The following is a 22,010-nucleotide window of genomic DNA, read 5'->3' as shown; positions in this document are numbered from 1 at the left end:
TTTAAGGGATGTCAAGCATAAGGCTAAGGGGGCAGAATCAGCCCGACAAAGAGAACGCGCAAAGAAAATGTGAAATAAATCTGAGGCTTTTAGCTGTATTTCCACAAGTTTTACAGCTTTTCCTACTGATAAAGACCTCCTCCATGACCATTCACTACACCAAAGCCATCAAGTAATCAATAAACCATTAAATGAAAAAAAGGTCCCGTTTTGCCACTATCCACTATAAAAATGTATTATTTCTTCATCATGTAGAAACAGTGAGATGTATAACTAAACTTTTTTTTATATATTAATATAAAAAATATCTCAGGGAATTAATGTGTGATTAAACTTCTCTCCAAGTGCGCTGTACATCGGCTACAACAAAAAAAAAAATCAGTGTGACATCGCTGCTTTAAGCCTAATAACTGAATACTTAGTTACATAAAATAATTGAATATGTTTCCATGTTTTGTTTTTTGTTTTTTTTTTACAAGTAATTGTAAATCTACATATTCTGTATCTGAATATGGTACACTTGGGAAGTGTAATTTGGCGGTCACAACGTAGACTTCCTGCCTTGCTTTCGACAGCATCAGGCTCACCCTGGCCTGAAGTCTGTCACACAGTGAAACATCTCCTCTCTTGGTGGCTGTCCTTTCCAAAATCATGGCTAGTCCAAAGATCACAAAATTTGCCTCCCGACACCTCAGAAAGATCCCCCGTTGACATATGTAGCTGTAACTGTCACACTATTCGTTCAAAGAATCTTAATAACACATCAAAGGAAAGTCAGGTCATTACGTTAGCATGAAATTCAGGTATGTACTTCCATCTATTTGCAAATTCATCTCGTTTGCTTCCCCTTACACCATCTATTGACGTATAATTGCAAAATAATTTCTTAGGTCAGACTGCACAAGATTATGCAAAAAACTACCGGGCAGGTTTCGTGATATTTCCTTCAACTGCTTTGTTGATGGCAGACAACATTAACGGCCTTCTAGCTAAATCTGGAATTAGAAATAGAACAATTGCTGGAAACGAGTGAGTGCAAAAAAGAGAAGGGGAAAGTTTCTAGCTCGTTTTGCGTCGCTGACAGAATAAAAAAGTATCGCTCAGGCACACATGACATCTGTGTCGCAGTGTAACACAGAACATGCGGGGAAAAAAATGACAGATGTTCACGTGAGCGGCGTCTGATGTTTCCTTTGGTCTACAAACAATAAGCCAACCTAAATTTAGACTCTGCTGGGTATCTAGGCTACATCACATCTCATTTGGACTTTGTAAAAGAACTGCTTTGCCCACGCCCACTAGGTGAGTGACATTTCCAACACTGCAGCTGCTGCGCCGCCAGTGCTCTGAGGAATCGTTCCACTTGAGCGAAACGTATTAATCTGAGTGAGAGACAAACGCAGCGGTTACTGTATTTGCAGACATAAAAAGGAAATACTGAAAGGTGCTGCGCATTAGTCAGTAAAAGGGAAGTTAACTTTTTAGGCTGTTTGACATTCATGTCGTGTTGTTGCAGGCCCAGGGCAGTGAAGCACGGAGCAACGCTCTGCAGCACTGATAGCTGAGGAGGGGAGGTCAATGAAAGTTTGCCTCAGAACATGCCACAGCACCTAGACCACAAGGACTGCACAAACAAAAGGAGATGCAAATAACACAATTACACGTCTTGCATAAGAAAAACAAAGGAGGGGGAGGAACAAAAAAAAGCTGATAATTGCAAGCGATCAAGCTTTGAGCCAAATAACCTCCTCTCTTGCAAACTCAGCCAGCTTAAAACTGTCAATAGATTGGAGCCTGCAGTTTCCCATGTGGCTCACCACAGGAATGGTGGGGAGTAGGAAGAGAGAGGGTGGGGCAGTGCAGCGTTTTTAAAGAGGATAAATTTTGGCTGAGGCCCAAACCCTGCATGTGGGCCTGATTCACCCTGACATCCAGCCTGAGATCAGCAGTGCTCTGCTCTCGCGGACGCTGCGGAAGGAACACAGTGATATAACAAAAGCCCTGGGTGTGAACATGTGTGGATCACAGGAAAAAATGACTTAGGAGTAAAGACAAGCCAGTTAATTGACAGGAAAAAAAATGAATGAAAGTGAGAAAAACAGGGCAGAGAGAGATGAGAGCAGGATGGTGAAAGGTTTCCTGGTGCTCCTGCTGGCTCAGCTCTTGAAGACGGACTCTCCTCGGGCTAAAAATACACCTAGACTTCGTTGTCCTCTTTGAGTTGTGTACTAGACAGACTGGCTCACTCAAACTCCACCGGTGGTGCTTCTTTATATCCCCTACTGCTTCTAAAGCCATTTTAAACCTTTAGCGCATCCAATTTTCATAAGCAGGTGGAGGTAAAGTTTCCTGCTGTAGCTCCATAGCTCCAGCGTGATAACAGAGATCTATCAATCGCACGGGGAGGATCTGGTGTCAACGTTTCGCTACGTATGTGTGCAACAGTTTTTACATATCTGTGCTAAAATGATGACAGAATTTACAGCCCTGTGACATGGTAATTACCCTTGGCTGGATTTTTTTACATAGCTACTTTAAGGAAAGCCCTTCGCCCGTGTAAGCTGAGAATGTATCCATAAACGCTGACTGGATATAGAGTGACTTCTTGGTACACTCCCACTACCAACGCATAAAGCAGAGATCTGGGTTTTGGCCCGAAAGGGTTACATCCAGGTGAAAACAGAAAAAAAAGGAACACCATTGTTTCATTCCTTTTTTGATATTTTATACATGCAGAACCTGAAAGATGAAGCCGTGCCTGTAACATTCTTCCCAGCAAGTCCACCTGCAGCTCTCGGAGCCTTTGGATGGCTTTTGCAAGGCATTCATCATCTTTGACTTCACAAAAACACACTGGTTGTGTTTTTTATAGCAACCAATGAACCTGACTCCTATGCATTTCGTGGATGTCCTGCTAAACTTAACCATGCAGTCACCGGGGAAAAACTAACAAGAAACTGCTGATCCCGATAGCCATGTGCAAGCCTCGTTACTTCTATTTAGTTTTTAATTACACTGGATGCTTTTATCTCCCTGGAGATAAATCGCAGTTCCCAAAAAAGTTGGGATGCTGTGTAAAATGTAAATAAAAACAGAATGCAATGACTTGAAAATCTCATAAGCCTCTAATTTAATCACTGTAGAACATAGAAAACATATAGTTTAAATTGAGAAAATCTTACATTAAAAAAAAATGAATAAATAAAGGTCATTCTGAAATTGATGGCAGCAACACATTTAAAAAAAAATCTGGGACAGGATCATGTTTACCACCGTTTAGCATCCCATCTTTTTTTAACAACGATCTGTAAACATCTGGGAACAGAGGAGAGCAGCTGCTGAACGTTTGTGAGAGGATTGTTGTCCCATTCTTGTCTGATATAAGCTGCTCAACAGTCCTGTATCCAAATGTTTTCAGCTGGTGAAAGGTCGGAACTGCAGGCAGGCCATGTGGTTGTAATTGATCCAGTATGCTGTTCACCATTGTCTTGCTAAAATACATAAAGCCTTCCCTAAAAAAGACGTCACCTTGATGGGAGCATGTGTTGCTTTAAAATCTGTATATCCCTTTCAGCATGGATGGTGCTTTTCCAGATGTGCAAAGTGTCAATTCCACGCGCACAGATGCAGGCTTTTGAACTGAGCGTTGGTAAGAAGCTGGATGGTCTCCCTTATATTTTCCTAAAACAATTTAAAACTTCAAATCGTGTGACCACAGAACAGCTTTCTACTTTGCCTCAGCCCATTTTAAACTGCAGCGTTTCTGGATCATGTTCACGTTTGGCTCCTTCTTTGCACGATAGATCTTTAACCTGCATTTGCAGATAGCATGACAAACCGTGTTCACAGACAATGATTTCTGGAAGAATTCCCAATTTTTGGCCTTGTCCCCTTGCACACAGAGATTTCTACAGATTCCCTCCAGATTTGTAAACCCCGGCCCATCAGAGAAACTCTACCTCTCTAAAATGTTTTTCTATAAGCAATCATCTGACCTGCTGCCACTTAAAATGTTCCTAAACTGTTCCTTTATGTACCTCTTACTTTCCCAGCCTCTTGCTGCTTCTTCCAGTTTTGTAAATGCACGGTTGTAAGCTTGTCAATCTAAAGTAAGTTGAGGATTGACTGGCTCATAGTGAGAATGTTAAACTACTAAAGCAAGAGAACCTAGACCCCCCCACCCCCACCGGCAGAAGCAACACGGGTCTCTTGGATTCGTCTGCGCGTGCTTGGCAACAATCAGCTGAATCCAACTGATCAAACAAACTGTGTTACTCTGTCAATGATCGCGTGTCACCAGAGTCTGCACTAATGGGACTGTTTCTCTCCCACCTGCTGCGGCACTTATATAATCCTGACACCCAGCAGGAGGGGCTGCATAGGTCAGTGTACCAGTGTTAAAAAAAAAAAGCCAAAGGGGCCGCGGTTTGATTCACGCATTCATCCCAGGTGTGCGCATGAAAAAGTTCCGGCAGTCCTGCACTACTCCGTCACCCATTGTTGAGGAGCACAGTGCAAACGTACCGTCCAGCGGACTATCTTCACGTTACCAGCTAATAAGACGACTGTTACATTCATTATCGTAGTAACGAGATGCCTCCCCGTGCCAGCAGCACGCGAGGCCCTTTTGTGCATTTAACCCCGCACTTGCTCGCAGCAGAACCTGGATAACTCAGCCCACCTGGCAACGGGGAACACTTGCGACTTAAACAAGCCAACTACATCTACTGACCACCTGCGGAAAAAGCCCCCCTCCTCTTCGTCGTCGGGCTGGTCAGCCCTCCAGCGCTAGCATTGTGTGTTTACGCTAAAAGCACACACTCTGCTTTAATGTTGCCTCCGCGGCGAACGAACTTACCTAAATCATCCATGTTGGCCGGAAATGGTTCCAGTGCCGAGAACCGGATCGGTCCTCCTCTCCGACGATCGCAGCTGGACTGGAAGCCTCTAAATCGCCAAATCCCCGCTCTTACTGGACGCAGGGAAGTTTTCAAGTCCCCCTCCTGCTGCTGCTGCTCCTGCTCCAGTCGACGCGTCTTAAACACACTCACAGACACACACATACCCAGCTGCCCCCAGCAGTCCACATCCAGCCAGCCCACCCCCCCCCAGCCTACAAGCCACAACACGCAGGGACCAGCGACATCTAGCGGCGGAGAGTGGTGTTGAAGGGACGCTACAGTAAAACTATATGGGACCCTAATAAGTCATATTGTTCCAGAGTTTCAATACTTTATGTAGTATAAAGGTATTAGATTTTATACATTCATAGAAGATTTAAATGTAGCTTTTTACATTTCTTTTGTTATTAATGTATTTTTTTATGTCAGCTAAATTTAGTTAGTTAATTCAATCTTTAAAGTCGTACATTCTTGCTGATAGCAGTGTTTACAGTTAGAAGAGCAAGCTCACAATAAAACAGGGAAAAATTATAAAATTAAAATTACTAACCGGGCAAGCTAGAGATCCTCCTCAGCCTCACAATGCAAGGAGAGAGAAAGAGGAAGCTGACCGAGGTCTCTGGGGAAAATAAAACAGGGAGAGAGTCAGACATGTCAAAATAAATAAAATAATTAAATGGCTGAATGACTTAAATGAGGTGAGGCAATAAACGTGTTTTTTAAGACCACCTGTAGAACATAATAAGGTGGGCTCAGGTTTTGAGGACTCTGGGTGTGCAGCAGGTACTCTTTCTTGTGGAGAGGTTTTGTCAGAGTTGTTCATCTCCAAAGGAAGTAGGAGATGTGAAGGTGAGGAAGGAAAACGACAACCACAAGCCAGTGTTCCTCCTTTAAGAGTTTGGAATGACGAGGACTGTAGATTTTATTATTGATGATTTTATTATGTCTGCTTGCATGTTATATGCACTACTGTAAGTAGTTAGTCAAAATGCCTGTGTCTTCTGGGATTACATACGGACAGTGAAATAAGTTTTGACTCTATTTATTTATTTTTATAACTAAAAAACAGTAAAATTATAAAAGAAGAAATGTAGCTGTAATGTCGTGTAAAGAGTAATGTGCTAAAAGGCAACATCATTTTTAAATGGCCACATGGTGGCAGTAGCTTCACATTATCAGACCTTCATTAACTGGTCTCTGGCCTAAGCCCCACCATACACCCCCATGCCTCATTGATGCATACAAAAAATGACTCAAAGCAGCTTCTCAGCAGAGAAAGAGACTAATTGTGAGAAAAGATGGGAAAATATGGAGTATTTTAAATGGTAATTTATGGCTGGTGACTAAAGAGAAGCTTGCATGTAGAAGGAGACGACTGACAGAAGGTTTTTAGTAGTTATTAGGGATACTATGTTGCTATTTACATGCACTGCTACTGAGCTCTTGACGGTTATTTTTAAAGCCAGTTTCAGAAAACACGAGTTCCTGATTTCAGGATAAAGTGCTAGAGGGCTTAAGAAAACATTTCTTATAAATAACGAACTGATAACTTGTCACATGTGACGTTTGTGTTCTGTTACTTTGAAGAAAAGTCCATCTTAAAAGAAAAACACGTGAGAGAAGACTTTTTCTTGTGCGTTAACAAAGATTTTACCCTTACACTAGAAAACGAGGAGATAACTCAGACCACAGTCATTATCTGCACAGCTTAAGTCAGCTTTCTTTGAGCAGACGCACTCAGCACAAATCGACAGTTCTCACAGAAAATCCATCCATTATTTCTCAGAGGTGGAAATAGACTAAATGCCATTTAGGCACAGTGTTAAATCTCAATATAAACCTCTGTGAGAGAGTGTTAATTGCACCCTCAGCACACACTAAAACGCTTCCCCTGATAAATGATTGGTGTAACTTTCCTTTAATATTCCTGCAGGGAGTTACAGAATTACACTGTGTGTGTTCAGCAGTGAGATGATGGCTGGTTTTCATGGATTTTATGTCACGTGAACGTGCTGTTATTTTTCTTCTTTTAATCTTACTTCATGTAAGACAAAGGTTTGCTTTTGTTACCTGAGAGTTCAGAGTTAACGGGCCTGTAAAACCTGATTATGTATATTTTAGCATCATACTGTGTGTCATTCAGAATGACAATGTTTTCATAGTGGTGAAAGCAATCGGGACGCCCATTGCATGAACTAGGGGTGTGCAACTGTTGCAGTGTGTACTTGTGCTTTGAGAGGGAGTTTTACAGTGAATAACCACAGGCAGGAATGATTTTGTGTGTCGTTCAGTGATGCATGTGGATAATCTCAGTCTCTCACTGAATGTGGTCCTGTGACTGGCCAGCATGTTATGGAGTGGGTGGGAGGTTTGGTCCAGCATTGACCTTATCTTGATGAACATCCACCTCTCTCACACCACCTTAGGGCGAGCACAGCTCCATCCCCACAACGTAACTGGCCTTACAGATCAGTTTATTGAGTCCGTTGATCTTGATCAATAGTACTCTGGGCTTTCCAAGGTCTTTCAAAGTTTTTCTCTGTACTTTAGCTGCTTTTTCACTTATTTCCAGTCCAGTCCTTGTACCTGACCATTTTCAGAGGAACTGTTAGTATACATTATTGTTATTTTGTTAGCGACCTAAAAGTGACCTGTGAATCATTCAAGCTTAAAGCTACAGCTAACTCAAAGAATGAACCAGTGTTGTATCTACACATAACAGACAATTAGCAATGAAACAAATGCCATTGAATGATTTGTTATCATTTGTTACAAATTTGGCCAAAAATGCCAAAAAAACAGTTTAACAGGCATGAAATAGTATTTTTGGCCAAAAATTTGATTCTTAAAGAGCTATTAGCTGAAAACTTTGCATATCTCAGCATAGTGTGCAGTGTGTCTTTAAAAATATACTACAACTACTACTACTACTAATAATAATAAGGTGTAGTGGACAGCTTTGTTGCAGGCTACGAGCAAAACCATCTGCAGCCTAACATGGCAAAGACTAAGAAACTGGTTGTGGGCATGAGGAGGACAGGAACACAGTGGCCCCTGCTTCCATCCATATGTATTAAAAACACCTCAATGTTCACACTGACAAAAAGTTCATTAAAAGCTCTCTACAAAAAGTACTGAAGCCTTGAGGTCCTTTTGCATCTGCCAGACGATGCTCAGGATATTTTATGGGTCTGTGGTGGCCAGTCAGTGCCATCCACTATGCTGCAGTGTGTGGAGGCAGCAATCAATAGACTGAACAAACTGATCTGCAAGGCCAATGACACTGTGTGCGCGGAACCCGATTAACTGACAAAGGTTTCAGAAAAGAGGATGCTGCCCACGTTAAAGTCAGTATTGGACAACTCTTCACACCCTCTCCATCCTGTGATGGATCGCTACAGCAGCGCATTCAGTAAAAGAGATACGGGAAATCATCGCTACCTTTGGCCATGAAAGTTTACAACTCCTTGTTATGACACCTGGACTATTTTCAAATTTATATCTTGTCTGTAGGGTACATACTAGTGTTTTCATTTTGGAATATTTCCTTTAAATTTCAGATTTCACTCCAAGTGCTGTAGTTTTACTTCTTTTTTATGTCTTGATGCATGCTCAATCATCCAGGTAAGTAAACCCTAAAAGGTTGATTCTGCTCATCTGGATGTAACATTTTCAATGGGAGGAATATTTCGTCACTCATTCAAGTGACTTCTTCAGTCTCAGCTGACTGCAGGTTTCCCCAACCTTATACCTGAAACCAGCCCACTGAATGAACTGAGGTCAATTCCTTGATCATTAATATGCAAATTGTCATGACCACTGATCAGCAGCTACTGATCAAAACCCATTGATCAAAGACCAAATATTTTTTATGCTTTCTATCTTTCATCTTTATATTTTCAGTGAGCATCTCTAACAACATTGTCTCAGTGGATTAAAAAAAGTATTCTGACTCCAATGACAATGATCACAAACACACCGCCTATGCAGCAAAAGCATATCTGGCCAAGAAAAAAACAAAAAACAAAAAACACACACAATGAAACAGTATCAGTCATGGCCCCCAGAGCCCAGACCTCATCATTTTTGAAGCAGTGTGGCATCATCTTATCAGTGAAGAGAACAAAAGGCATCCAACTTCCAAAGAAGAGCTTTGGATGTCGTTCTAGAAGCCCGGAGAACTATTCCCGAAGACTACTTAAAGAAATGACGAGAAAGCCTGTCTAAGAGAACTCAGGCCGTGTTGAAGAATAAAGTTGAACACATTAAATATTCACTTTCAAACTCAGTAAAATTGTACAAACTCTTTTTTTAAAAAGTACTTTCATAGAGTATTTCCATTTGTTTGCACACATTGTAAGAAAACATTACACCTATTTTCTATGAAAATGTACAGAAATGAGGCATGGCTCAAGACTTTTGCCCACCAGTTTACATGTTAAACACAGTAACATGGGGTGATTTTTCTGGGCAGTCCTAAAACTACTGTCAGTCTCTCTGGCTCTGTCTTGCTCTCCATGCTGTCATGAGGGATACACTTGGCTGTTCAAACTCCAGCCTCTTCAGTATGTTCAGCAGCAGCCTGGTAACCTTTGTTTCTCATTTGTCCCTGGACCTGAGCAGCAAACACTCAGTCTTAGAGCTAGGTAGGATCTGCAAATTTAGGTGACAGTGATTTTGTCAGTAGTAATTTCTACCAGACAAAACTAAAAATTGAAAGAGAAATGCACGTTTTCCCTTCACTGACCACATGCTGCACTTGCAGACAGTTAAAACTGGAGCTGAAATAGCCAAGCCGATCCAAACACTCATCCCTCCCCACTCCCCACGTGTCTCGTCTCATCCACAGTATGAAGTATCCACGGTACTCCTGCCTGATGCTGTCAGAACTGGCTCCTCCCTGCCCTTAACACTTCAACTGGAACAATCAAGGATTTACACCCCCTGCTTAACCCTGCCAAGGTCTCAAGTCGGGTAAGGCGACGGTGGTGCGGATCACTCGATGGCATCCTTTTGTGAGCAACCTCCCCCCCAACTCCTCAGTATAGCATTACCCTCTTTACATCACCACAACACTAAAATAACAACAGGGCTTTGTCTTAGTAAAGCCCTTTGTTTCAGTAGCCAAACATTTCCATGCACATCCAACACACACCCAACTTTTTGCGCACACACAGACACTGATGCAGGCATGTTTTGGATTCTACAGGCTCACCAGCTGCACATGCTCGCTATTCTTAAGTACTCAGATGCACTACCTAACATGGATTTTAAGGAGTATCTGGTATAGTCATCTGTTCAGGCAGTAATTGTATGATCCTTGAATAGGTAATGACAATTCACTGGAAATCAGGCTTTATCGAGTCTGTACCATCTTCCCCACACTGGCATTCAATAATCTGAGCAAAAACAGCAGAATCATAGCTCTCGTAGCTTTAAAAATCTTTATTAGACTGTCAAGCAAAGACCTAACAAGTGGCTATGGTAAAAACAGGCATGTGGTTATTAGTATAGAAAATGATAAGGAAAAATAATTTAATCAGTCTCAGGTGAATGTGGGGGATATGCTGTGGATAAAGCAGAAAAAGAGCACGACACTTGATGATGTTTGATGCTGTAAACTTCCCATTTTTACAGGCTGGAAAAAGACTATTTGTCAGGATCCTCCCCCTGCTCTCGAGTGAGGACAATACAGAAGCAATGGTGTCATAAAAGCTGAGTAAATAGTCCACATTTCCTTTATGTGCAGTGAGTCAGTTTCAAGTCATAGCTGGGTACACAAACTGACTTTCTACTTCTCGAATGCATTTAAATGAAGGTTCACTCCTGGTCCTTCTCCTCTCCATGAGTAATGATGTGAACCAGGTTTTTGTAGTCCAGGTTTCCAGCCACATCCGGGGGGAAGGCAGCAAACATCTGCTCCATCTAAGCAACAGAAAGGGAGACATTAACACCACTTTTATCAGATGTTATCCCCACACAGCCCATAACCCAGTGTGCATAAAAAGGGTTTTAAGATGATTCACTCAGGGGTTTTTGTTTTTTTGCATGAAAATGTGTCTGACGTGGACGCAGGTGGTCGTCATGATGACGTTCATCCTTGTATTTTTTTTTTTTCCAATTCAACTCACCCACACTCACAAAACTGTTATAATGATGATAATTAGCATGGGCTGGGGGACTGCAATGTACCTCTTCAGCTGAGAATCTGTCGGCTTGTGTCGTTAGCATCTGTGTCACGCTGGAGAGGAGAAAAAGAGGTAGGGGGAAAAAAAACGCTGTAGAGATGACGAGACTTATTTTCACAAGTGAATGAACTGTACAGGTCACAATGGTTTGTAATCATTGTGGAGCTGAGCTGTGTGAGGATGAATGACTGCAGTCAGACTGAGTCAAACTGTGAGCGGCAGCTTGCTCACTTGCAATAAATTTGCATATGCAAGCTGATGCCGCGTGACAAATGTGAGAAGCCACTTACTAGTCCTTCCTCAGGACCCCTTTACCCTCAGGGTCAAAGACTTTAAAAGCATTGAGGATGGTCTCTTCCGGATCGGCACCTGGGAACATCAAAACAGCACTGAGATACATTCGCATCAATGCTGTGTTCATGACTTAGATGTAGTTTTTACTGGCCGGCCAGTTTTTACCTTTCAGCTTCTCACCGAACATGGTGAGGAAGACGGTGAAGTTGATTGGGCCAGGAGCTTCTTTGAGCATGTCGTCGATCTCTTCTTGTTTCACATTCAGACGTCCTGCAGCACCAAAGAGTCAATGTAAACGCACGGCATGAGCGAAGATGAACACTTTGAGTGTTTCTTTGAATGGTGTCCACATACCTAAAGCAGCAAAAGTGTCCCTCAGATCGTTCTTGTCGATGAAGCCGTCTCTGTTCTGGTCCATGATGGTGAAGGCCTGAGATCAGAGCACAGGAAAAAAAAAAGCATCCAGTCACATCAAACAGTTTTATTTTTTTGGGTTCTCTTAAATTTTTGGTAGGCCATCTTTATATATGAACACTGTTTAGTATTTATAACGCGTTACCCTCCCCCCTCCCCTTGGATTTAGTCTGGCATCCTGGGCATGCCCTGCAGTTCATCTGCAGCCTAATCACTGATGACAAAGTCTGGATGTCTGGGCACCACTGTCCCTCATACCAGCATACCGCAAGCCTTACTGCTGTCAAGCCAGCAAGTGGGCAAACAGACAGGTGCGCATACTGCCACAATGAACAATGCAAGTAGAAAGACAAAGAAAGAAAGTGGAGACCTTTCTGTGTAATGCGTTGTGCAGTTTATTTTTTAATGCAGAAATGCCTGAACCTTGGTGAGCCGACTCGCATATTAATTCACCCGTTGCGATATTTCTCGGCAGTTCTCTGCCAAACGGAAATCCGTGAAATAGAAAGTGGTTTCAGCAGCATTCACCTCTTTGAATTCCTGGATCTGGGCCTGCTCAAACATGGAGAACACATTGGAGTTGGCTCCCTCTGCTGCCCTCTTCTTGGCTTTCTTGGGGGCCTTTTTTTAGCACAAAGACAGGACAGGTGAAGCAGAAACTACACGTTTGTTCAGATAAAACTGCATGTCAGAAGAGATGAATAAATAGGATTAAGCATCTTTGTAAGAAAAAGCAGTTTAAACAGCAAAACAGCTGCTGACAAACAATTAAATAAAAGTTATGTCATCTTTTCATCCCCCCCGCAAAAATGCTAAATATTTGTGCTTTTAAATGATATGCAGGTGAAAAACTGTTACTTATCTCATCAAAACAATTGCAGCATCCTCAAAGCCATAAGACACACCTCCCAACAAACACTGCACACGCACACACACACACACACACACACACACACAGTACACAGACTTACCATGGCTGAGCAGCTGGGAGGTCAGACCAACAATGATGCCAGTGAACAATAGGGAGGCTGTGGGTGGCCTTTTGTAGCCCTCCGCCCTCCGCTCCAGTGGATGATATTTATAAACTATGCCCTCTTTAGGAAGTGACAGGTAAATGATGCTTCATACAGCATATACAGTATCGCATGCTCACACACTCTCATACATAGCCGCTCACCCTGTGGAGTCCTGATTGGCATTCGACAAAGAGAGTGGAATAACTGGTCTAGAATATCAAGAGCAGACTGAAGGTGAAAGCACTTAATCACTTTAAACAAGACTCTATCCACAGGGCATTGTCTTGTCTGTACGAACTACTGACTGCAATTGTTGTAAGTGAATGAGAGTGCTGTATAGTAAAAACAAAAGCAAGAGTGTGATCTGTCAATCTGTTGGTCCATAGTCTTTCCATAGACAGCATTATTTATAAAAGCAAAATGAAAGGAGAACATTGGACTAGCCTACCTAACTCGACCTCTGTGACACACCGATCTTTATGATAGCCACAGGTTAATCAAAAATGCATAAGTGATATGATTAGAGGTTTGTGTGACCGATAAACTTCTGCCCGCCTCTTTTGCAGTAGCACTGACAGGCTTGTGAGCCTTTACATTCAAAAAGTATTTAAGTACTGCAGAGAAATAAGAACATACTTCTTAAGATATACAATATAAACTGTATTTACCCAGTGGGAATGAATATAAAACAAATCAATTTGAGAATTTGAAATACCCAAAAGATGTAGAACTAAAACCTGATCTGTGAAAGATTACGTCAGTGTATTAGAGCAAAGCATTTGCAGATTGAATTCACTGTCTCTTTCTAACTCTGATCTGTGTGCCAATCATTTCTTGTTCCCCATCTGATTAAACGCATGAGAGTGCCTGAAAAAGCACCCGCTCATTATGTGTCATTTACTGACCTGTCAGGTCTGTGTTAGCGCCAACCTTTCTAACATGCTTCTTCACATAATATCTTTGGCTCTGCTTACCTTGGCCAGACAAAGCAGTGCATTACAGCATTGCTCTTACATTAAATCACTTAATTTATTCTATCAATGTAATTCAAATTGATGATATTTATGGCAAAATGTCAGATTTTCAGGTTGTTTAGTGGGTTCTGGGTCCCTACAAATGGTTAACTTAATTTAATAGATAGATAGGAATTGAAAGAAGCCAGAGCATCAAGTGGCATCTTCAGTCTTCTTCACACTGTTGAGATTCATCACAGGGATTGCGGTACTAAGCTCATGGATGTCAACAGCTCTAGGTGAGACATACTGCGTGAGACACTGAACAAGTCCTTACAATGTGTCTCTCAGCACCATTAACAAATCATCCCCCATCACTCGGGGCTCCCAGGTCAAGAAAAGTGACAGCGCGTGAAAATGAGCTGAATGAGCCGAGGTTGGGAGGTGAGTGGTCTAAATAAACTTAAAGCCTCCTCGCACTCGATCGTCTTACTGCTAAATAAATTGCGATGGACGAACCAGCAGCAGATGCCGTCTGTGTTGTCTCGCAGCGTGTACAGCGTGCATGCAGAGGACACAATTAGACGAGTTATTGTTAACCCAGGACGCAGATGCTATTGTTAAAAAAAAAAAAAAAAAAAAAAAAAAAGGCTTCTTCTTCAGTTCCTCTCAGATCAAGCAGCCGCTGCAGCTACTGTGACTGGAATGGCAGGCTGAGCGCTGGGATCAGACACCTATAAATAGACGAAACCTTCTCCAACACAATGGATGTGGACAAATGGCCGTGTCACTGGCCGTCTTGAAACAGAGAGGGTAAATGCTTCAGAGGTGACTGTTTTATGATGCTTATCCACTCAGAGATAAGTTTAAATGTCTTTGTAAAGAGACACACAAGCACAACAGAAGGAGGCACAATCGAAGTGAAATGCAATGATTATAATATTTAATACTCTGTGACAAAATCTCTACAGGGAACGCTAATTAAACATTTGTTAGCAGACATCAATATCATATCCAGCGTTACAGCATTATGATTAAAGATCATGTGAATGAGAATACAAATTTAAAAGAATCTAAAAATAAAATCAAATACGATGGATAACCCTTTTGTACAGAGTCCTATAGAGAGAAGAAGACATGTGCAATTTAAAGCATTTGGTGCTTTGTTTTTGTTGTTGTTGAACATTGAGACCAACGAATCGGCTGTATTGGCTTTAAAATACATTCAGGAAGATTTTAACCATCTTAAAAATAATCATAGGGGACTTAAAGGCGAAGAAATCCTCCTAGTGAGCGCCTAACTGTTGACAGGCAAACTGGGCAAGTTAAAGTTTGGCATCTCGTTTGTTTACATTCAAAAAATACTGCTAAAATCCACAAAATATTCTATTTCTATACATCAGATCATGATGTACAGAAATGCATCCATCTTAGCCACGTGAACCGAATGAGCGTGGATGGACTTTAGCATTTGTTGTGATTGGACTGGATGTTTTAACTTGCCAAGAATTCCTTAAAGAAAGAAAAAAAAAAAGTTATATAATATAGTTGTGTGAATTTACTGTGCAAATACATGAGAGTTTAAAGATAGAAAGTGTTATTCACGTGCTTTGTTTTTAAAAATGTAGATTAAAAATATAACCCAAATGAGGCAGAAGCAGAAGACAACACCCCGTTTCATTTTCGAGATATATATATATATCCATGCCATTAACGGATCAGGGAAAAGAAAAACAAAACAAAAAGATTTTTTCTTCATCTTCACTTTAAACAATTTTGGGTTATATACAACAGCAGGGGACATTGTACAAAAAGAAATGCTCAAGTACTATGTTTTAAGCTTCAAACATGATCTTTTTTCCCTCCCGTCGTTTAGGTCAGCACTGAGGTTTTGCCTTTGACAGATGGAAGTGCATACACAAGTTTGTTTGAGATACAATCACTCACTTGATAAAGAACGTTTGGACATTAAAAGAATACTCATCGGACATTCAAGAGGACACACTGTCACTTTTTTTTTTTCCTTTAACAAAAATAGACACGGCTTATCCAGCCTTGAAATTCCTTCTTAATATATATAAAATTATGTCTCGTCTATTTACAGTCAGATAGCGTTCTGAAGATTTAGAAAGGTCCTGCTCCATTGCTGCTGGGGATTGTGGGTAGTGCAGTTTTAGTGTGTGGTTCTACAGAGTGTATTTTTTGGGAGGGATTATATATTAATTAATTTTGATTCAGTTTATTCATGCTTCAGCCGAGTCCGGTCAGCATTACTGACCAAGGACCGAGCTGAAAATGATTGTAATTAGCCAATAACGATTGTGTGTTAACATGTGAGCACAGGGCTGGAGCCAGAAGTGATACTCAGTGTCACAACAGGTGATCTGCTACACATTTGCCCTGATCTGTAGCTGCTGTAGACAGCACATGTGGAAATGAGCCACATGTGTTAATGGCATTTTGAATAAAATGACTAAATATATAGGCATCACTTGCTATGGCTGTGCTTATCCATTGTAGTTAATGCTGCTAGAGTTAAATGAAGCAAGCCAAACCCAGTAGTCTTAACTTGAGAACTCATCTCAGATTTTCTTTGTGGAAGAAGAAATTATATATAATTACTAATCCCTACTCGGAGTAGAGAACACATGCTCCAATGCATCGCAAAAAACCCTGCTCAGGTGGTTAATATGGCATTTTGTTGACCTTTATTTAAAACTATAACCTGATACTAATGACATCTCTTTATTTATCTGGTGCTCGCTACGTTCTGACAGCTACAGTTGTTTTCCTCCATGGGTTTTTCACTTTGGATATCGGGCAAAACAGATGTGTGGCAGTGTTTCATCATGAGTTGGTAACATTCTCACTGGTTCTCCGCTACATCTTCTCTCTTTTCAAACATGAACTTCTTCTTCCACAGCGGACACGAGGGTCTTTTGTCCTTCAAACAGATGACTGATCCCACACCTGTAGGGTAAAACCAACAACATGAAGTCAGGTTAATACACAGATTTTGAGTCAAAATGTACACTAACACAAGAGTTAGACTAAGGGTCCACAGCCTTGAAAGCTGGTCTTTCCATGTTAAGTACACCTGTAGTGTCATGAAAATTCACAATATAAGCCAAAACTAAACAAATGTAAAAGACCACATGAACACTGCAAGACTATAAAGTCTGGGGAGAAATTTATACTCCTTAAAGGTCTGTAACAGTCCATCCTATAGTCATAGTATTTCACTCAAAACAAGATATCACAACCCACTACTGTCATAAAAGCAGCATAAGTGCATCACGAACCACTGAATCAACCGCCTGGATGGAAACGCCGAAGTTTTGTACTGAACCTTTTACCATACTCCAACAGTTTCCAATGTATGTCAATAAAACACAAAAATATTCAGCTAATTGCTAACAGTTACACATTAAGTTAATGTAATGCAGAATTTCTTGACAAACCTTGTTAACAGAGTTTATGGGTGTGCGTCCGGAGCCAGTATGAAGCCTTTGACGCTCTTCAAAACGTCCAGGGGATCTCTCCCTACGAACATCCATCATCCTGCCAGGGGAGCGGTCCATGCGAGGGTCGGCCATGGCCCTGCCTGGTGATCGCTCCAACCGGGGGTCTGCCATGGCTCGACCAGGCGAGCCCACTATCCGGCTTTCCAGCATTCTGCCAGGAGACTTCTCTCTCTCCAGTGGACGGCTTGGGGACTTGTCCCGCCGAAACTCTGTGCGAGCCTCTCTGTAACGGTGTGGTGTGCCTGGGTCTCCATGGACCAGAGGATTGGCTGCCAGCCTTTTAGAGATGTGCTCATTGTAGGAAGGAGGACCACGCTTGTTGGGACTGTCGGGAGGAACCAAGGTTAAAATAAAGAAGAAGAAAAAAAGGGAAAAAAGGAGCATTGGGCAAATGTTGGGCAATGTTTTTATTTGTCTCAGTTCTTGGACTTAGTTTGGCACTGTGGGACTCTGGTCACTCAGCAGATTTGGTGAGATTGATGGACTTGCAATTAAGCTGATTTAATAAGCTAATATATAAATACACAGCACTGCTATTTGTAATCAGAACAGACTGATCATATAAATTCAATTTGGTTTCCTAAATAAGAGTGGATTCTGTCACTGACAACAATTACTGTAGAACAAAGCTTTGACTTGCAAAGCACAGTCAGTAAGCGTCACGATGAGTAACAGACCAGTCATAAAAGGGAAGATGTCAGTCTTTATTCAAAAATTTCCTTTCTACATTTGACACAGAACTTTAAAAAGTAATTTAGGTAAAATAAAGAATGATGACGGCAACATTTTTTAAAATCTGCTACAGATAAAAAATGAACTCTTCTTCCTGCAAAAGACAAAATGATGGCATTACTCTCCTGTTTTTTTTTTTTTTAACTAGTTCAAACATTTAAGCCAAACTTACGACCTATAGATGCCAACCTGTGCCCCTCAGTGCCAGCTAGGCCCAGTGACTCATTAACACCAGTGTACACAGAACAGAAGGATGGAGCGTGCTTAGAAATCTCCCTCTATGTACATCTCTGACCTACAAACCAGTTTCCAAATATTTGGGATGCTATGTATAAAGGTGACTGGCAGATGGTATTTAATGCTATTTGTGTGTCATTACCTGCGTCCAGAGCCATTACGCTGCAGATCTCCACCGTCTTGGCTTTGGACAAGGTTGCCCTTGCAGCAAATGACCCGAAGTTTGTTCTGATAGGATGAAGCCAGGTATATGGCTCCAGAGGAAATGGCGGGGCCAAGGTAGCGTGGGTTAGGGATATCCAGATGTGCGTATGAGTGAGGACTGGAAAAAGAGAAGAAAAATCAGCCATGGCAGAATTCGAAGTTGGAAAATAAAAAGAACTTGATAAACAATTTAAAAAAGCTGAGAACAATCTTACCCAAGAGCCGCATGTCCCTGAATCTCAATGACGTCCAGAGAGTTGAAGTAGGTCACAAATAGGTAAGGCTCTCTATAGGCTGAAATACAGAAATACAACTTGTTATTTTAAAAAACCTAAAAATCCTTAAATCACGAAAACTATTTTTGGGCTTTTTGGCCTTTATTTGAGAGAACAGTGAAGACCAGACAGGAAAGCAGGGAGAGAGTGAAGACGTGCAGCAAAAGGCCCAGAGTCAGACTCAAACCCAGGCCACTGCATTGCAGGATATGGTCACCTGCTCCACCCGGTGCCCAAAGAAACTACGCTTCTAGTAAACATGCAGATTTACACTTACCAAATGAGAGAGGCAGACGGCTCCATTTGATGTCCTCACTTCTACTTCTGCGGCCATATGCATCCACAAACACACCAAACTCTGCAAAAAATAAATACATAAACAAAATGAGTTATTTAAATTTAGCATAGAATATGTAACCAAAAAAGAAAACAATGACTTTAGAAATGCTTAGAGATCGCTTGTCAAATACAGATTCTAAGACAAACTGTTCCACAACTTTGTTTATCCACTAGTTTGGGGGTGTGTATACACATTCAACTGAGAGGGTTTGCCAGCAGAAGTAACTGTCTAACCATGGAAACAGAGCAGGTATTCATCCTTCTGTGGAGCCGTGGTGACCTGGATGATAGAGATGGGGAAGCTGTGGGAGGAAGCCGCGAAGACAGCTGACGCTAGCGTCACATCGTTTTTATCCAAGAACTCTGCAGAGAGAAATCATTAGTATCATTCAGCTTGTTCAGGTGTGAATGTTGGAACCCAACAGAGACAGAAACACCCTTGAGTGGACTTTGTTGGAGCACCATCTGGTTGTAAAGAAATAATACTAAAGAAACAATAATGCTGCATTTGACAGACCTTCCAGTACATACTGCTTCATCTCAATCTCATAGAACTTGTTGGTGCCGATAATGATACTGTAGCCAGTGAAGTGAATACAGCTGCAAGGCTCTGATGTCTCAATCTCCTGCAAACACACACACAAAATTTTTTTTTTATTTTTTAAAACTCATTATTTCTAGAAGAAAAACAGAGCATCTATATTTCCTAGAAAAAAAAAAGTCCATTGTTCACAATAAAGGTCTCGTCACTGTAAGCGGTTCACTTTTAATGCTCATTCACCTTTCTGATGCAGAACTTGTTGAGGCCTTGATTATGCCGCAGGATTGTAATCTTATTGGGCATTGCAGCACAAATACAGAGCCCATTATCAATCTGTAAAGAAAGAACAATTCTGCAATCAGGCAGCACACAACACGATGCCATTACTGTGATGTTCAGCTCCTTAACTCAGACCCAATAACAGTCCACAAGGACTCTGCTCCCTGCAAGTTACAACATGACTCACCTTTCCAGAGGAGAAGAGATGGCATCCTTTGACTGTCTCAAAGATGAAGGGGTTGAGGTCAGGCTGAGCTGGGAGATGGGACTGTGACAAAGACTGTTTCACCTTCTTGATCTCTACCAGGCACAGTGCCCTCTCCTCCCCTGAATGACACATCAAACATGCCAAGTGTGAGATGATGCGCATCATCTTCTCTTTACTTCACTTTCGTTCGCTGTTACTTCAAAGCACACATTATGGCTTCTAAAAGATAACCATAATGTGATGTAATGTGTTACAATAAATGCACACTATCCAGAAGCATTATGTTACAGCTGAAACAGTGTACGAGGAAAACATAAATCTGATAATATCATAAAATAACTTCAATATAATGGCCTCCATTAACTGACCAGTGATCATCAGCAGCTTATCAAGCTCCTTCAGGATCTGGATCTGGAAGACTGAGGTCAGGCCCGGGATGTGAGTCAAAGAGTTCTTTATCACATTCAGAGCATACAAACCCTCCTCAGAACCAACCAAGACAATCTGCAAGAAAGGACGAGATCACCAGAGCTTTAAAAAAACAAAAAGAAAGAAAGAAACATCCAGCATGGTGATGTCTAACTAGAAAGCTGACCAATTAGGTTTTTAACTCTGTTTACATGTTTGTTTTTATACCTGGTCAGTGAGAGGCAGAGTGCAGTTGATGTCCAAACGGTCGTCACCCTCCAGCTTCAGCAGAGAATTGCCCAGAAGTTTCTATGGAGAGAGAGAGAGAAAGGGAGAGAATGGAGCAGGGGAAGGAGGCGGATTAAGACTTCCTGCAAATCGGGAGCTTTAGCAAGACAAGCTAACACAGCAGGGATGCCAGCCGGAAAGCTGCCACAAAATAACCACAGCAACATAACATTAAAGATGTGTCATAATTTGGTGTCTAAATGAGCTAACAGTAAAAGATAGTGAGAAAGACAGGGAGAGAAAGAGAGAGCCTTGCAAAGTCTTTCCTGTTGAGACTGAAGCTCACTTGCAATGCTAACAACAGAACAACTACAGAGCAAGAAATACATTTTATGTTGTTTAAAACAGACAAGCACAAATGAGCTATGTCTGACCATTAATAAATGATATTTTTAATTTGAGGACACACTGCCTTTTGTTGACAAATGGTCAGAATAAAACCCTCCAAGTTTATACATTTCATGACTGTAATGGGTTCTGTGGAGAGTGGCTCTTTGTTTCCACTTTATACATTAAAATCAATGATGAAGCACAAGCTCAGCAAATATCACAGTGCCATTTTTCCAGTAATGTTGGCCTTGAGGCTTTATCACTGAACATTAGTGCCTGACCTCAGTAATGTTCTTATGGTTTAGTGGGAAGAAAACTCCTCAACTATCTTAGCGTTGGATCTGCAGTTACATAGCCTTTTCGAAAAAGCTGATACAGTTCAACAACTTACAGCCAGTCTCTAAAACCAGATGAGAGGCTGTGTAAAATACACATAAATGAGAATGGAATGATTTGGAAATCATTTAGACCCTTCATCTAATTTAGAATATTAGAAAGATAACATATCAAAGTATGGAACAGAAATGCTGTCTGTGTGGGGTGGGGTGGGGGGGGGGGGGTGGGGGGGGGGTATTTTGAATTTGATGCCAGCAAAAAAGTCTGAAATAGTTGTTGATTGTTAGCAAGAAGGAAAACCCCACACACTCAACAATATTTAAATAATCCAAAACAGCTCAACATAAGAATTAATGATAATAATGATGATAATAATAATAATAATAATAATAATAAGCAAAACAGGTGAGGAAAAAAATCCCTTTAGATACAGGAAAAAAAGGTGCTGCATATGGGTTAAAGAACAGAAGGGAGAAAAGCTGCTGGCATTAATTAAAAAAAAAAAATATGTTCACAAAAGCAATAACAGAGTCAACGAAAATT

At 41.3% G+C, this 22,010-nt stretch overlaps 3 protein-coding genes across 9 annotated transcripts in view; all 3 read right to left on the bottom strand.

Annotated features, from left to right (window-relative positions):
- Window positions 1–5,135, bottom strand: part of LOC146709180 (paxillin-like) — a 38,320-nt gene extending 33,185 nt beyond the window's left edge. For both annotated transcript variants that reach the window (XM_085456178.1, XM_085456179.1), the window contains exon 1: window positions 4,859–5,135. In XM_085456178.1, coding sequence (XP_085312304.1) covers window positions 4,859–5,063 — 205 coding nt within the window. In that variant the 5' untranslated portion in view covers window positions 5,064–5,135. The remainder of the gene's footprint in view (window positions 1–4,858) is intronic.
- A 5,196-nt stretch (window positions 5,136–10,331) lies between these two features.
- On the bottom strand, window positions 10,332–12,811 carry myl2a (myosin, light chain 2a, regulatory, cardiac, slow). The gene is made up of 7 exons (XM_085456175.1): window positions 12,769–12,811; window positions 12,326–12,418; window positions 11,738–11,813; window positions 11,549–11,653; window positions 11,380–11,458; window positions 11,094–11,142; window positions 10,332–10,826 (listed from the first exon to the last, which is right to left on the bottom strand). The coding sequence occupies exons 1-7, from the start codon at window positions 12,769–12,771 to the stop codon at window positions 10,722–10,724; spliced, it is 510 nt and encodes a 169-aa protein (XP_085312301.1). The 5' UTR covers window positions 12,772–12,811; the 3' UTR covers window positions 10,332–10,721.
- Window positions 12,812–14,687: 1,876 nt separating this feature from the next.
- Window positions 14,688–22,010, bottom strand: part of cita (citron rho-interacting serine/threonine kinase a) — a 42,088-nt gene continuing 34,765 nt past the window's right edge. For all 6 annotated transcript variants that reach the window (XM_085456156.1, XM_085456155.1, XM_085456158.1 and 3 more), the window contains 11 exons: window positions 20,742–20,822; window positions 20,474–20,609; window positions 20,085–20,224; window positions 19,859–19,951; window positions 19,595–19,703; window positions 19,312–19,440; window positions 19,016–19,096; window positions 18,679–18,757; window positions 18,402–18,581; window positions 17,228–17,615; window positions 14,688–16,736 (listed from right to left, as the gene is read on the bottom strand). In XM_085456156.1, coding sequence (XP_085312282.1) covers window positions 16,713–16,736; window positions 17,228–17,615; window positions 18,402–18,581; window positions 18,679–18,757; window positions 19,016–19,096; window positions 19,312–19,440; window positions 19,595–19,703; window positions 19,859–19,951; window positions 20,085–20,224; window positions 20,474–20,609; window positions 20,742–20,822 — 1,440 coding nt within the window. In that variant the 3' untranslated portion in view covers window positions 14,688–16,712. The remainder of the gene's footprint in view (window positions 16,737–17,227; window positions 17,616–18,401; window positions 18,582–18,678; window positions 18,758–19,015; window positions 19,097–19,311; window positions 19,441–19,594; window positions 19,704–19,858; window positions 19,952–20,084; window positions 20,225–20,473; window positions 20,610–20,741; window positions 20,823–22,010) is intronic.

Source organism: Copadichromis virginalis, linkage group LG5 (genome assembly GCF_057382275.1).
Source record: "Copadichromis virginalis isolate Kocher_CV1m ecotype Utaka linkage group LG5, C_Virginalis_male_GT1.1, whole genome shotgun sequence".
Classification (NCBI taxonomy): Eukaryota; Metazoa; Chordata; class Actinopteri; order Cichliformes; family Cichlidae; genus Copadichromis; species Copadichromis virginalis.
This window is presented reverse-complemented; position numbering and strand designations above follow the sequence as displayed.